The 16,832-nt window shown below is 38.8% G+C and overlaps 1 protein-coding gene across 1 annotated transcript in view; it reads right to left on the bottom strand.

Moving 5' to 3' along the window:
* Positions 1-2,418: 2,418 nt before the first annotated feature.
* CDK19 (cyclin dependent kinase 19) overlaps positions 2,419-16,832 on the bottom strand; it is a 69,075-nt gene continuing 54,661 nt past the window's right edge. Inside the window, exons 7-13 of the mRNA XM_048505728.1 lie at positions 15,881-16,024; positions 15,637-15,706; positions 14,741-14,813; positions 13,816-13,913; positions 12,257-12,335; positions 8,932-9,186; positions 2,419-7,399 (exon numbers count right to left, since the gene is read on the bottom strand). Coding sequence (XP_048361685.1) covers positions 7,268-7,399; positions 8,932-9,186; positions 12,257-12,335; positions 13,816-13,913; positions 14,741-14,813; positions 15,637-15,706; positions 15,881-16,024 — 851 coding nt within the window. The 3' untranslated portion in view covers positions 2,419-7,267. The remainder of the gene's footprint in view (positions 7,400-8,931; positions 9,187-12,256; positions 12,336-13,815; positions 13,914-14,740; positions 14,814-15,636; positions 15,707-15,880; positions 16,025-16,832) is intronic.

Genomic DNA, 16,832 nt, shown 5'->3' with positions numbered 1-16,832 from the left:
TACCTCAGTTTTTAAAGTGATGCTATGCAGCCTCAGGAGGTAAGCTGCTATTTGAGAAAAACATGCTCAAATGCACATGGAACGAATTACATTGTAAAGGTGTCTACTGCTCAATAAGTACATATGGATAAAATAAGGTAAATACTTTTTTTAAAAGGACAATTCCAAAGACATCTGGAGTGGAGCCTTCATAACAGATAGGCTATGCTTCATACCCAGAAAACATTCAGGACATCTCACAGAAATATGCCCTCATTTGCCAACATGGAGGATGTATTAAAATCTACTAGAGTTACTGGATCTCGTTATTCCAAATGGTGACTTTTATAATCGCAGTAATGTCTTGGCACTGTTTCATAGCAGCTCAAGTATTGTATCACACTACAAGAGGTGTTTCTGAATTCTCACCTTGCCCCAGTTAGATTTATATTGCTCAGCAGTCCTCTAGCATGGCAGTGACATCATTGAAGTAAATTTATCCTGTGTTAGCTTTGTCAAGCATGGTTTGTTGTCTCTCTCAGCTGCTTTTAAATGCAAGGATATACAACAATGGAAATTTGGCTGAGAAAACAGAATGTCTGATGTACAGCCCAATTTTCAGTAACAAATAAGGGGCGCATGTGATGCGGAAAAATTACACTTTTGTGGATATGAATTTCTGCAGTCTGTAGAGGCACTGAGAATAGAACCCTGCATGTTATGGTCCAATTAGAGGTTCCATTTCACGATGTCAGGAACTGCTGGTTTTAAAAATGTTTACCTCAGATGCATTTATATATGCAAAGGATCAGTGCACTCTGATTTGACAGTGTGTTGAGTGTCACACTAAATCAAGAGGAAATTTATTGAATGTTTCAAGCCACACAATCTTCCAGCCTCAACTTTCTATTCATCAAATGGAAATTACGATAACCTGCTTTCAAAATGGGCCATTTAGGCCAAATGAAAACTAAATAATATAGAGGCCACATTTATGTCTGCTTACTACCGTATTACCTGTCTGGGGTTACATGATTCTTCCTAACCATCACAATCATGCCATACAGACTTTCTTAATCCCATTCAAATAAGCCCATGGAAGACAGCATGAAGGCTAATCATCTTGCCAAGAGTGCCATATATCTAAACTTGTTCAAGCTACTCCTCAGGGCTTCTGCACCAGGTCTTGAGTGCTTTGCTGAATCAGCAACTGCTTCTTCTTCCAGCCATCTCAAAAGAACCTTCCAGAGCCATGGTGCTCAGACCTCAAGCAAGAATGCCTTTCCTTTGGTCAGCCCCCTTTATCTCATCTGCTCATTAAGCCTCCTCCCAGTTTGTTTAGCTGTGGCCAGAATGTGCTAGTTATCTCAGGATACCTTGCAATTCACTTTCCCTCTATTCCATGGAGCCCAACAGCTAGATATCTCTTCACGCTAGCAACAGACAGGAAGCCAGGTGACTTTTAGATTGGTATCAAGGCCATCAGCTGAATGCCATGTGATGAAGATCCCACAACTCCCCTTCCCAGAATGTGTCACAACATGGAGAGAAAAAATGCCGTGGCTGATCCATCACAAGATCAGAGTCAAAGCTGAAACAATCTAAACTTTTATTGAGGAGCAACTGGAGAGTAAACTAATAGCATTATAACCTTGTTTATTCACACAGGGTTTCCTCCCCTTTGAAAGCTGAATTTCAGGCAGACAAGGGGTGAAGCTTTTACTATCAACGTATCTCCATGCTGGATACAGCTGAATTTGTAATAATGGTGACCATTATGCATTCTGAAAAGGCAATGCTACATTATAAAAGTGGCAATTTGGAAAAAAAAGAGGAAACTGTGGTATGTGAAAATCATATTTTAAAAACATATGAATTTACTTTACCTTTCTGGAGCGATATGTCATTCAAACAGAGATTTCAAGATTAAGTGAAAATCCCTGCAGAACAATATTCCCAGATGAAAAAAACCCCAAAACCTTTTCTTTTCCTCTCTTGTCCTAATTCAAAGCACTTAAAAGAAGCATAAAATGTGTGTTAACGTGGTTTTTGAGCACAAGTGGGAAAATCATGACAATATAGTCTTGGATACCATCTAGATTTATGTGGGCATAAGAAGGGATGTGAGTTTAACTAAATCCTCCTCTCACAGGAGATTTCCATTGATTCCCAAGCTATTCTAACATTTGGGAGAGGACACTTTGGGCTGCTGGGGAAGGAGAGAACGGATGAAACTCCCCGATGAGCTCTTGACAATCTAGAGAGGATTCAACCCATTATTCCACCTCCCCCCATTTAAGTGATGATTAAAAAGCCCAAAGCTGAAACAAGTTAGCCCTTCACAGCTTGTAAAACTCCTAGAAATGCCATTAATAGTTCTTCTGTTCTATGCAACTCATATTTTCATCACAGGCCAACATTTATCAATGTTCTATTATAAAGGGGTTAGACTTCAACTTTTTATTATTATTACAAATGTATAGTATTTTTATTAAAAATTCACACTGAAGCAATTCAATTTAATTACAACCTAGAATAAAAAATATACACAAAGAATGAAAGCATAACAGTCTTCCAAGAGCAATATGATGACATATTAAAAACAGTAGATGCAAAACCTATTTGTCTGGTTGCTTCTCATAACCAGTTACTGAGCACAACTACCGTTGCTCCAACAGGTCAAATGAAGAGGTGATTAGATGGTGGCAGGAACTAGGAAGCCAGACTTCCCCCACCCCTCACTTACGGAGCAAGTTGGGTAGTTAACATCAGATGCAAACCTTTTACTCTTGCACCACCAATACAACCATCTGATTCAAGTTGACTAACCTTTCTGACCTCCACAAATCAAAACATGGGGCAGGAAGGAATGTATGAGGACTCAGTATGCTGATTTCATTGGGGATAGAGTTACACTTAAAATGTAGTTATTCCATCTCAAATATCCCTTCAAACGTAAACAAAATAGAAAACAAATCTGCATTAGGAAAGTTTGCATGGTGTTTTGCAAACCCTATCAGTCACCATAGAATACACTGTTTCACATGGGTTACCACTGACCAAATGAAACAGCATATGAGAGGGTGCAGAACTAGGTAACCAAAAACCTCTACAATAATGGAATATGACTATGTGAAATTATATCAAAAAGAAAAGTCAGCCACACTTCCACGAATAGATAATGTGAGAAAATGCAATCTAAACAATTCAAAAAGTACACTAAATTACAGATATAAAACATTATTTAAACTGCTGTTAAAAAGGGACATCTTCAGTCCACATTGTGTAATACTTTTTAGTGTCTACACAAGACAGATTTCTTTAAAAAAATTAAATAGTATTAATTTACTGCTAAATATTTAGGAGATAACAGTGCATTAATGACTTTTTCCCCATAAAGCAATACACATCGTTCCGGTGTGGCAAAATGTTGAGATTACACATGGTCTTATGTACAATGCTTACTTTATCCTACTACAATTACCTTTGCTTAATGTTGCTTAAGTACCATCACTGAAGATTATGAAGGGAAACTAGAGCATATTATGTTTATATAAAATATTATACATAATCAAATACTTCAAGCTTCCACCTGCCCAGCCTCAGGATGCCCTCCCATCTTCCTTACCCACCCCCCCACCCCCGCCCCAGCCCCCACCAAAGATACAGTGTCACAGATACAGTGCAGGACTTGCAGTTTTCACAAGATTCTTCCTTCATTATGCAGCCTATGCTATAATAGATTTCATCTATATTGTGCTAAGCCTATTTCTCTTGCTTCTTTAAAAAAAACATGAAGAGAAACAATGTCAAATGGAGTCAACCAACCACTGCCTCCCACAGTAGCAAGAATGACATCAGCATTCACTTTGTGGAGTCAGCGTGACAGAAAAAAGAGACTGCAAACGATATTAAAGCTGCCTACACAAGTCAGAATTAGTTAGCAGAGCTGCATGCTTATGAAAATCTGTGGGTCCTCCTGTGTTTCCATAACATACAACATATGATTAACTTTACATGAAACAGTTTTGATTCACAAAAATTCCCCTGAAACAAAGCTACCTCAGCTTGGCTCACTTAGCCCTGCAATACACAAGATGCTTATCTTATTATACACATATAGCTCATCATAAAAGGCCCAAAAGCTAAAATACAAATAGGGAAAGAGTGCAGTAAACATTTTAAAAATGTAAACCTATACTTTCATCTAGTCCCCTGTCAATGCTTATTTGGAAGGCCATTTTGTGTGCACAGACACTGCAGGGAAATGGAGCATCGCAAGCAATTTATTTCCAGCTAAAATGCACACAACTTGTCGCTACAGACAATAATCATGGCCATCATTCTAGGGAATTGGAAGCTCATGGAAATAAAGCACATTTAAACACAGGTTTAAATACTCCATGCAGGGGAACTGACATTTGGACAGAGCTTACCAAAGCACAGGACAGCCCACCAAAGAGAGGCTCAACTAAGCATGCTTAAATCCCAGTGACAACATAACTGCAATCTGGTGTATTTAGCTGGATGATGGATTACAAGTAACAGTGAACTGGGGGACAGAGCCACAGAAGGAGAAAACAAAAACCAGTCAAAATATAAGTCAATGTTTAAGCTGCTACCCTATATTGACCTCAGGTTCAGAAAAACCACAGATGATAAACTTGTAACATGGAGCTGCAGGAGTTTGACTGGAAGTTTGTACAAAACTAACTTGAGTTCCATCCAGCAGAAGTATTTCAGACATACAATGTATTTCAAGGACTAAAACTGAACAAAAATATTCAAGGGGTTAGTTTTACCTTAAATAGAATTTCTTTTATTTTCTCCCTCCGTTCTGTACATCCTCTGATCTTTTGGCTCTCTCCAGGAAGCCATCTGGTGCCAATGGCAAAATGAACAGTGCCTGTGACTAATATGGCCAATCTTACCCTGGAGTTGCTCTTTAAAGTGGACTGGGAACATACGCTATGATACCTTTACTACTCTAGGGATTAAAGAAAGTTTGCCCTCCAAGTAAACCGGCCTACCATTTTGCTAGTTACTAATGTAATCTTAGTGCAAAATATTCAGTATTTTTGTCTATGAGTCTACTGTCAATTCAAAACTAAACACAGCAGGTGGCATAAGCTCATTCTTTACAGAGTAAATACCCACAAATGTTTACATAAGTAACTATCTCCTTCCTGTATCTCTTTTCTTAAAAGTACTGGATGTTGCTTATATACCTTCTCCTTTAGTGCAATGAAGTCAAGACTGTGCATACTCTGCAGTGGGGGAAAAAACTCTCCAACAAACTAATCCAAATTTTGCATGGAGGAAGAATATGGCTGCTAACAACTGGCATGGCGGGTAGGGAGGTAGAATATCCTGCTCCTTTGACAGAAGCTTAATGAGTTATTATTTACCTCCACGAAAAGTTTAAACTGGCGATCTCCCCACATTAAATCTCCATTAAAGGTGCAAGACATTTGTCTCCATGGCAACCCTAAGGGAAACTGATTTCTGAAACCTTTATAAATACTGTAAATTAGAACAATTTGTATTCTACTTTTCCTAGTCACTGTGAGAAAAAGCAGTTTCTGGTAAGTGAAGATCAGCCAACCTAAAAATGCTGTTTAGCTCCATTGTCTAACCTTCAGAAGATCCACTATACACCACTTATAAACTTTCAAGCTTATTAGCATTACCTTAATGGTGAAAAGCTACCCTTTGGGGGGGGGGGGTGTTCAGATTTATAACATGTTGAATTCTGTGCTGAACTGCAGAATACACACAGCCCAGAATAAAGTTATGATTCTGAACCTCTGAGAAAAAGGTAACTGCCTCAAGTTGCATGTTTCCTGTGATCACAAAATGTAGACAATGATCTGCCCGTTCACATGCTCATGAGCTCTGGAATTTCCTTTGCTAGGAGACTGTCCAGTACACCAACATTCCTTCAGTATCATCACAATGTTCATACCTCAGGAAAAAATAAACAACTCCGTATAGCCAGTTTTACCTGGCATAACCAATCTGGGTTAACTATAGAAGTAGCAAGGCAATATAATATGCATTTTATACATGAGAAGCCTAAACATCAAGTCACTGTTCAATAAATTCTCTTTAAATCTTTGATCTGTCAGAACAATGAATAGCCCCCACAAGCTGTCAAGATTCATGGCTGCAAACTATCTTGCAAGTAGGCTACTGCTTCCAAAGGCTCATGCTACAATATAACTGTTCATCTCTTAAGGTGCCACAGCACTTTTTGACTTTTTTGCTGCAAGTTTCAGGAATATCAAAACTCAAAAGGAAGGCTGCATCAAAAGATCCCCCCCTCCACACACACACCCAAAATAGCAGCAGTTTCTTTATTTGCCCTTTTCCCCACTTATGCCAAAGTCCTAGGACAGAGTTCCAAAATACAGATAACTGCTAGAGAAGACAGCATAGTACACTGATTTTCTATGGGAGCCAAAACAATATTTGCTTTCACTTTTCTGTCAGACCAGGTTAAAGTCAACCCAACCCATGGAACAAAATGGCCAATGGTCTATGGGATTTCATCTAAAAGATAAAACTAACATTCATAACCTTCTGGTTTTGGTGTTCTGTCCAAACATAGAACATGCAATAGTTGCTGCAGAGACTTGGGTTGTATATTTTTTCTTTTCTTTTTTTTTTAAAGACTTCATCTGAAAACTAGACTAATAAAAAAAGAGAATAATAAAATACTCTGGAACAGTAAAATTTGCTGTTCTTGACATCCATGATCAAAACAGTAATATCCTGTGAAAACAACATAGTGCTTTTAAAAGGTGCATTATACCTGTATAGCTAAAACGGGTTTGCCTAGTAAAAAACTAACTATATACAAGCTTGAAAAGCCTGGGAATTCAAGATTTCAAAAACTTTAAAACTCTGGTAAAGGGATTTGAAAAAAGAAAGATTTATGACAATTACTAAAACACAAGAAAGGTGCAGGAATCCTTCAAAAATTCCACAAGATAAAGATGATTAAGTGCTGGATTCAGATCAGACGGTTTCATTCGAGTAACCACAATGGAACACATGCGAGAGCAAGCTGAGGGGAAACTTCACAAGAATCTCCTTTATGGCAATAAGGGATAGGAATTGTCTCTTGTCTGAAAACAATTAGTAAATAAAAGTTTTCCTTTTACAACTGCAATTTTAAAATCTGTATCACAGTTTGCTTTTTTGGTTCTTCTCACTGTTTATGAACTTCATATTGCTGGAGTCCTTTGACTGTCCATTTCTTTCTAACGATGTCTATGAGGCCTCTTCAGTACCGGTGAGACTGGTGAGATTGATGGTACTGAGAGCTTTGCTGAGATGATGTAGAATAGCCCATTGTACTCTGGGACTGAGAAGATCCCTGAATGTTGCTTTGGTAATTCAGGCGTGAACTGGAGTGCTAAGGAAGAAAAAAAAGAAGGGAACATTTTGCTGGACTGGCACAGAAACTTCCAAAGAGGCTGACTGGCTATCGTTGAAGTTAACTATTCCTGAATGTTGATCAAACAGCAAATTCTTCAGAGATCTGAAGCCCTGTGATTAGGGCATTCCCACCCTAAAGAGCCAACAGCTCCAAATTACTCCAGGCACAAACAGGTACTGTGTCCCATGGTAGTGAGCGTCTAAGAAACAGATTTAAAAGGAGCCCAGTCATAACTTATCTAAATAGTTCCAATGATTCTGCATCAGAGCCATATTTGCCTAGGGATATGGGGTACCCCATGTCCTTGGGCACCCCCATTTGGTCACGTGGGGGGGGGCGCAAAAATTTCAGGTTTGTGTTTTGTATTTTTTTAGTGTTTTTTCACTTTTTGGACGGCAGGGGGTGCAGTTTTTAGGCTAGCGGCACCAAAATTTCAGGGTATCATCAGGTGACGCTTCTGATGATACCAGCTAAGTTTGGTGAATATTGGTTCAGGGGGTACAATGTTATGGACCCCCAAAAGGGGCGCCCCATTCCCCATTGTTTCCAATGGGAACTAGTAGTAGATGGGGCTACCCTTTTGAGGGTCCATATCTTTGGACCCCCTAAACCAAACTTCATTAAACCTGGGTTGTATCATCAGGATAGTCTCATGGGATGGCTGCTATTGAACAGTAGCAAGCCAGACCTATGTGAGCAACTCAAGTCTTGTGACACAAGTCACCTGGTGGTTGCCACTGGCCCTGGTCCTGATGAGTGCTCCCCTCAGAACAAAACCATCCCCAAAAGGGTCATTCTTCTTCCCTTTTACATCAACCCCAAGGCTTGAATGACAGCAGTATTGCTAGGGTTCCCTGGAAACATCCACTGAGACAATTTGTTCTTAAAGCTAACAATGCTATTCTTGTTATTTCGGGAGGAGGGAGGGGTTGATGTCAGATTTTTCTACAGACCTGGAACTTTTCCATGTTTGTCTTGTCTGTCTATGGCCCAAATCTCCAGATTTAAGTATCCACAGAAGGGGCCATGTTGAGAATTAGATATATTGATGAGCCTGGATAAATCATGGAAGTTGCATCATTTCTATGATGCCTGGCCCCAATGAGTTCCCCCTCCCCCTGCCTTTCACTGGTAGAAACCAAGTTGGAATGTTGGAGATATTGTTGTAGTTACCTAGCAATGGCATTTGAAGGCATTTGTCTCTTAAAGCTACAGGCAGTGTTTTTATTATTTTAGGGTTTCCCTCCTTGTATTTGTTTTTTTAGATTTCAGATTTTTTTTGTAAACCTGAGGAATTTCTCAGATTTGAAGAAATATTTCTCTAGTCTGTCCATGGCCCCAGAATCTGGATTTAAATATTCACAGAGAGAGCAATTTTGAGATTAGATATATTAATATGCTGGCAAAGAACACTTAAAAATCATCTTATTATAGCGGTTCAAACTCATTTCTTCTTGCTTCCCTCAAAAGAACCAAAAATGCAGGAGTGTAAAACAAAGATAAAGTACCTGATAATCTGAAGGCATAACAGGCCCGCCTGAATTAGTGCCTGAAGGCCCTAAACGTGGTTTCTTATTTGGAGGCACCTGGTTGAGGCTGGAGTCCTGGCTGTGCTGGAGACCTGCCCCAGGGCCACCACCTCCTGCTCCACCTCCCCCTGCAGTTCCATTTGTTTGGGTACTATTTTGTTGCTGCTGCTGTTGAGGTGCTGCTTGCTGTTGTTGAGGTGCTGTTTGCTGCTGATGTTGGTTCTGCTGCTGATTCTAGGGGGTTAAGGAAAAAATAACAGAACTTAAGTGCTTCAACAATCATAAATGCAGGTGGATTTCAACCTACAAAGTGAAACAAGAGACTCTAGGGTGTCTGGGATTAGTAGTTTTCCTGCCTTTTGCATTCAGTGTGATGGCAAATATGAATACTCAAAGTACATCATCCGAGTCTCTCGGTTAGGGTTAATTTAATCTACTTGTAGTGTGAAGTTTCTAAAACTTTCATTCCAAGTGAGAATGTCCCAGTCCCTAGTCTCTTCCTGGCCACTGCTCGCCTAGCAGTTACATGTATCTTAATTTTAAAGCAACCACAGGCTCTGTTGTTTTGCAGCAGTGGTGGGGAAATGTGGGCAATGTTTCCTTCTGCCCAGCCACTGATGCTGAAGCTCTCTTTCCCACCTTTATCTCCCTTTCCCCTTGCTCTTTCTTACCCCATTTCTCTCCTTTTTCCCCTTGCTCTTTACCCGTTTCTATTCCTTGTTTCTCTTCCTTTGCCCCCATTCTTTCTCTTCCCACCTTTCTCTCTAGATGGAGGATACACTACTGAGTAGTAGTGTGAGAACAAGAGCTTGATGTATGGGTGGACAATAAATTAAATATAAGCAGTCAGTGCGATGCAACTACAAAAAAGGCTAACGTAATCTTGGGATGTATCAATAGGGGCATAGCATCCAGATTGCAAGAAACTGGGGTGGGCGCACTATGAGAGCTTGCCCCAGGCTGTATTTTCTGTAGCTATACCCCTGCCTGTTCTTACGGATTGCTATTGTGTTTACAACATCAGTCCACATAAACTGAATCTGAATTAGTACAACACATTTCAACAACGGATCTTCATGGACAACCAGTATTCCACTTCTTTCTAAGTTCTAGTTTAATTTGGAGCCACATTTCCAAAGATTCTCAACTTGGTGGTAATCTGAGACGCAGGTCTCTTCCTGTACTTTTGCCATTCTTTATGCTACTTTTCCTTCTTTTTGTATTTGCAGAAGGAAGGAAACTACACCATTCAAAACTCCAAGGTTATAAGAGAACTAGACATCAGGAACGTGTACAAATAGGAACCGCCACTTCAGAATCTTGCTTCCCCTTCACTATTTTACCAATACTACTATAATTCCCCTCTTGGATGCACACCTTAATATTGTAAAGGGGTTTGTGTGTGTCAGCAAAGCTGAGAGCAATACCATAAGCAGTTTAGTCTGTTAAGAGGCTAAACTTCTAGCAGAGTCACTCAGGGAGGAATGGTCACAGCTGAGACATCAGACGAAGATGAATCCTCCCCCCTTTCAGGGATCAACAGCTACATCAGTAGAAGAGAACAGATAGTTTCAAAGGTGATGGGGGCAGAGGAATCCTTGAAGGGGAGCTACTGAGCAGCAGTAGTAGTGGAATCTACTACTGACAGAGAATCTATTTTAGACAACGGCAGTGACATTTCAGCTAACACTGGTTAGCTCTGTGCAGAAGAAATGGTCAGCTAATGGTCAACTAATTCTGATCATCGAATTCTTTGAAAACCAGTCTAGAAAAAAGAGTGCTGGTAGACAGGACTCCAAGATGGGATAGCGCTCAACAACTACTGGGGAAGAGCAGAGGACAAATACAAGTAATGCTACTCTTAATGACACAATGGGATTAAAGCCAAAAGTTGCTGATGTTAAGGATGCAAAAGAAAAGAGAATGGATGCAAAAGGGAAGTCCAAAGCTGTTTGACTCACATAATAGGAACATAGAATGTGAGAAGTATGAATCAAGGTAAACTTGAAATTGGATAACAAGCAATGGAACATTTAAACATCGGAATCCTGTGAGTAAAACTGAAATGGACTAGGTTAGGACATTTTCAGTCAGATAATTATAAAGTGTTTTACTCTGATAATGACAAAGAGGAAAAAAAGAGAGCCATAGTTAGCTAATTTTGCACCCAAGGTAAGGATATAAAATCGCACTCATAATAGTTTTTTTGGTAAAAATGCAAACACAGAAAGATCAAAAGTAACAATAACGTTTTTTCTGGGGGCCTCAGCTTTGTGTGCCCACTTGCCCTTGTTACAATTCTGGTTACTGTAATAGTGATGTGAGATGTAGCACAAGCAATCAGGGGGCTATAATGCAAAGTCTGATGGAATAATATTAATGAGAATTAATGGAAAGTGTGGCGTCCCAACACCCTTTTCTTTCTAAGCAACCAAATAAACTTATAAAACTTGATTAAGAACTGTGCCTAGGCCAAGATTGATGAGTGCATATAGTTAATGCCTGTTGGATTTCCATCCACTGAAGTATCTCCTGATCACATCGAGTTTGTTCAATAAATTTTACTTTTGTTCGTTAAACTTGCCTCAGTTCTCTGGTGCCTTGAAAAGGGGGATTTACCATAGGGAAAAAAGGCTCCCTTTACCTTTCTGGAGTCCCTAAGTCTGAGCAGAGAAGCATAAAACACCTCATATGGTACTATCAAAACAGCTCAGAAATAGAAAAGGCGGGAAAACCTGCCCAGCATAGTTAGGAGGCTGCCTGAACCTGCCACAAATAGTTAGGAAGGTGAAGGGTCGGTGACAAATTCATTCTCAGCTTTGACAGTCTTCAAGGGAGATGGAGTTCCACAGTTAAGGGGATAACCTACTGAGCGTGCCAAGAATTCTGGGTAGAACATAGCTAGATAAACATGCAATACTGTGAATACATACATAATTAATTTGTAATACCGAAAACACAAGTATTTCAAAAACCAAGTCAAGCTCTGCTGCTTCAAAGAATATAGGGCATAAAGAGCTTGAGGGCTATTTCTCATCAACTGCAATATTTTGAAAGATGTCACCAGGATACAGATGATTAGCATGAGGTCTCTTTTCTTTCTTTTCCAGCCATGTGCTACTAACAATATCTAAATTTACTGAACATCTTTCTGTGTAAGGCACTTGTAAATAATATCTCATGACATTATTCTGGGCTGGTCAGTTGAATTCACATTCCTAGAACATCCCTGTGCTGCTAGCTTCCTCACTGAGGAAGCCTAATGTCTTTTTACTGATACAATGAAGTGGTCTATGAACTATACCTTATCTCCTTTTTCCTCAGGTTCATCTTCATTAAGAAATTCTCGTTTTGGATAAGGAATCTGGCAGCCAGCAAACACACTAGAACACAAAAAGTACACAACTGATTTATAATGTAGTGCCTTAGTTTGCAGCCTTGCATTTATTCAAAACAGTTAAAATGTTGACATTCTTTTACTATTATCTAGCAACAGCAAATAACTGCCATGAACTATGTATTTAGACACAGAACATGATTTTGTGGTATCTTCTCCTGCCTTTCAATAGCACTGCTGAAGGTATAACTACACCACAATTTAAAAAACTGTTCAGCTGTCAGGGATGATAAACAGTTCAAGAAATTCAAAAATTTATAGTTCTGAGAAGGAATTATGGATGGACTATTGTGGGTTTTCCTGGCTGTGTGGCTGTAGTCTGCTAGTTTTTGCTACTAATGTTTCACTTGCATCTTCTTCAGAGACATGTCACAGTAAGATGTCACCGCCCTGAGCCTTTGGGGAGGGCGGTATATAAATATACTAAACAAACAAACAAACAAAGATAGATGCAGGCAAAATGTTAGGTACAAAAACTACCAGACCACGGCCACGCTATTCAGAAAACCTACAACAGCCAGTTGATTGTGGCCATGAAAATCTTTGAGAATTATGGGTTCCTAATACTGTCCTGTATCATCCCATTGTTCATGGGGAGGAAGTTGGGAAAAAATCTAGTTTCCAATCAATTTAGATATGTAGTATAAATTCAGCCTAAGAAGATATCTGTATCAAAAACCTGTACCTATTCCATAAGACCATTTCAAACAACATATATCTTCCATTAGTATTCCTGAAACAATACCTATCAAATAATTTTTGTTCAAGGAGTTTACATCAGTGTTAGGCACACATCCAAATAAGGACAATAAAATGAAACTACATCTATTTCAATCTTTTACCCAAATCATTCCAGGGATACTGAACACATGGTGGAAGTTGACAGTTAGAAATTTGGCAGCCATATCACTATGTTCATTTATCATACTCACATAAAGAGCTACATATATATACACCTCTCCAGACAATAGAGGATGATGAAAAAACGGCTTCCTGAATATGGGAAGAAATCTGAAGTTCCTACACTTGTATATGTACAGGAGTTACATAGTCTAACAACAAACACACTGGAATGTCGTATGAAAAGCCTTCAAATGTTTTTATCCTACAGGGTAAGCATTCTTCTGCATTACATATCTTGTTGCATTCCAACAGTATATGCTGAAAGAAAAATCTGTCACTTCTGTGAATGCTCCTTGGACACCACAGATTTCCTTTCTTCATTGGGCAGTCTAGCTATTTGACAAAATAACTTCCTCCAGGAAAAGACAAGTTATTAAATACTGTTTCCTTTTTTCTAAGCATTCTCCTATTCTTGCAGAACAAAAACATACTTTAACTTTACAATGAAGGAATCTCAGAGCCATACACAAAAATGTTTTGACTAGAAATCTATTTTTACATATTTAAATGCTTGCCATTACATGGCAGTTCTGGGGAAAATAAAGAGCAGAAAAGGTACATACTCTGATGTAGGAAGTGGGTCTTCCTGGAAATAAGGATCCTGCAAAGCTTGCTCTGAGGTAATTCTTTTTGTAGGATCCATAGTGAGAAGTTTTTGAAGCTGTATAGTACAACATTAGGGAAAATTAGTCACGATCACTTCAGAATTGACTGACACACATACCAGATTAATCCCCTGTAGAGTTATGATTAAATGAAAAACATTATGGCAGTCTACTATGGAAAAAGATGCTTCAGTTTGAAAGATAACCTTTATATACATGAGGAGCAGGCAATCTTTTTGGCCCATGTGCCCCCTCCCCCGCCATCTGTCAGTGAAGATATTGGTATATGAGGGGTGGGGTGTGTGTGTGTGTGTGTGTGTGTGAAAGTTATACTCATCTGGGCACACACACAGCAAGCCAAGCCCCAGTGCTGTCAGCATCTTAGGGATTCACCTTGGAATCAGCTGGTGGCTGTGCATGTCTGGGAGATAATGATGGGCACATGCATCATGATCACTGGCCTTAGCAGAGCTGCCAGACCCTCATTTGCTTGGATAGAGATCTGGTCTGGGTGCCAAGCAAAATGGTCTGATTTGCCACTCCATATCAGACACTGCTTACCCCTGATGTAGTAGTTAGTGCAGTATGACATACATCATCAATTCAATTATGCCTACTTTAATTAAGTCAAAAAGAATCATCCAAAATAATCAGAAAGAGGAGCATGTAAGGAAGAGATGTAACTCACAGTTCTCCCTGATATAAGTAATCTATTACTCATATCAACTATACCAAGAATTGCCAGACAACAAGACAAGAGTTCAAACTCTGCAATATGTTTTTAATAGACTTTTTTAATCGTAATTTTCAGCCATATCAGTTGAGTCAATGTAACAAATACAGCAATTGTCAACATTATATTTATATAGGCATCAGAACCTACCAAAAGGAATACTTTGCTGTCAGGCTTAACTTTGTGTTTTTCCATATATTTTATGAGGCTACTATTGGCATACCTGTAAAATTAAATGAAAATGCACATTTCAAAAGGATAATATACTTGCAGAAATAAAGACTATTTAATACTTAAATTAGATAACTAACAGTGTATTATAGCACTTTTAGATTATTCAAAGCACTTCATACCTCTTATCTTTTAAACAACCTTGTAAGGTATGTCATTATTATACCCACTTTACAGATGCAGAGCTGAGGCTGAGAACAGACAACCTAAGGCATGATTCAAATTGAGGTCATGCTGAATTCATGGATAAATTTATCAACCGAGGCAAACAGAATTCTCCATTTCAGGAGAATAGCATGGGGAGGAATTCACCTCCCGTTCCCTGTTGTCCAAACTGAGTCGCCACATGATTGAAAATTGAGTTTAAAAAAATCAGTGGGATCTCTGGACATGGAAATTCTGGTTTGGCCTTCAGTCTCATCCTATACTAGTTCCAAATGAAAGGGTATATCAATTCACATTCAAAATAATGCTTTATCAGCTTTTACTTGTTGGTTCATATGACAGACTGCATGTATCTACAAGGTGAGTTTCTTGTGATATTAGTCAACATTCTTAATGTTTTCACTTATTTCATGAACATATAGCATTCATGTTACAGCATACTCCTGCATAGGACATCTGAACAAATGAAGATGTGCACTGATTCACATTTGTCTGAAATGCTACAAACATGCTACATAGAACGTAGCTTTTTATTGTCTTGATCTTATAGGTTTAATCCCAATAAAAGTGTTAGATACCTTTTCCAAAATGTATACATAAATATGTATTAAATCCATAGCTACAATTAGTCTTGCATGCAAAGAACTTACGTTGTTCTCCTAAAGTCTTTTTGAAGTGTAGAATATTCTGGCATTTTCCTTATGTCTTCCCAGTCTTTATCTTTAGGGAAAAAGAGCAATTCCACAGTTATTAAATTTATACAAAAAGTTACTGTACATAAAGTATAATATTTGCTTAGTATGCCATCATAAATAAATATAAGAAACTAATTTACTGAAAATCAAAACTGAAAGCAAAAATTTTGCATAAGAATTGTTAGTGACACTCATTTACCTGCAGGAAATCCCATTACACTGAATATGCGATCAAGCTGATCATGATGAAAAGGATTGCTTGTTTTGATGTCTTCCTGGCGACAGTGAAAGATAGGTTCAGAAGTCAAAAGCTCTGCAAATATGCAGCCAATAGCCCATATATCTAGGAAAGATCAAATGAAACATCTGAATGTAATTTATTTTTTCATGAAAGTAAGATACTTTAAAGCAGAGGTTCTCAACCTTCCTAATGCCGCGACCCTTTAATACAGTTCCTCATGTTGTGGTGACCCCCAACCCTAACATTTATCCATTTTACAGATGGAGAACACTGATGCAGAGAATCTTAGGCAACCCCTGTGAAAGGGTCTTTCGACCCCCAAAGGGGTCCCGACCCCCAGGTTGAGAACCACTGCTTTAAAGTGATATACTTTAAAATACGCATTAACAACATACATCAATAATAGAATCACTAGTCCTCTATTCATAACCAGATTAAGCAAACTGTCCTGTAGATTTCACACTAAGAATGCATGTGGGTGTCAGAAATGAACAGATTAGTTTATAGTAAGAATGAGCAAAAAAGTTTTCAGAGACACATAACTACCATCCCATCCCATCCCACCCCACCTCCATGTACTGCGTATATTTGAAGTATTCCTGGTTTAGAACTGACGTTATTCATGCTACTCAAGGTGGATTAAATGAGAAAGCATAGTTTATTCTTTCCCCAAAATATTAGCATTAAACTATGACTCACAGTCTTGGCTTGTAGACCAGGAAACAAACCACAGTTTATTTTGTTGTATTCAGATATCATAACAAAACTGCAGTTAATACTAAGCCATAATTCCTTCAGTCTCCATGCAGCACATGAGGAAAGAAGGTAGCATATCCCCCTGAGGACATCCTGGCCTAGCTTGTTCCCTTCATGAACAAACTGTGGTTAACCAATCACATCTGAATGCCGC

Source organism: Sphaerodactylus townsendi, linkage group LG01, assembly GCF_021028975.2.
Source record: "Sphaerodactylus townsendi isolate TG3544 linkage group LG01, MPM_Stown_v2.3, whole genome shotgun sequence".
Lineage (NCBI taxonomy): Eukaryota > Metazoa > Chordata > Lepidosauria > Squamata > Sphaerodactylidae > Sphaerodactylus > Sphaerodactylus townsendi.
The sequence above is the reverse complement of the archived record's forward strand: the minus strand, read 5'-3'. Positions and strand labels throughout refer to the sequence as shown.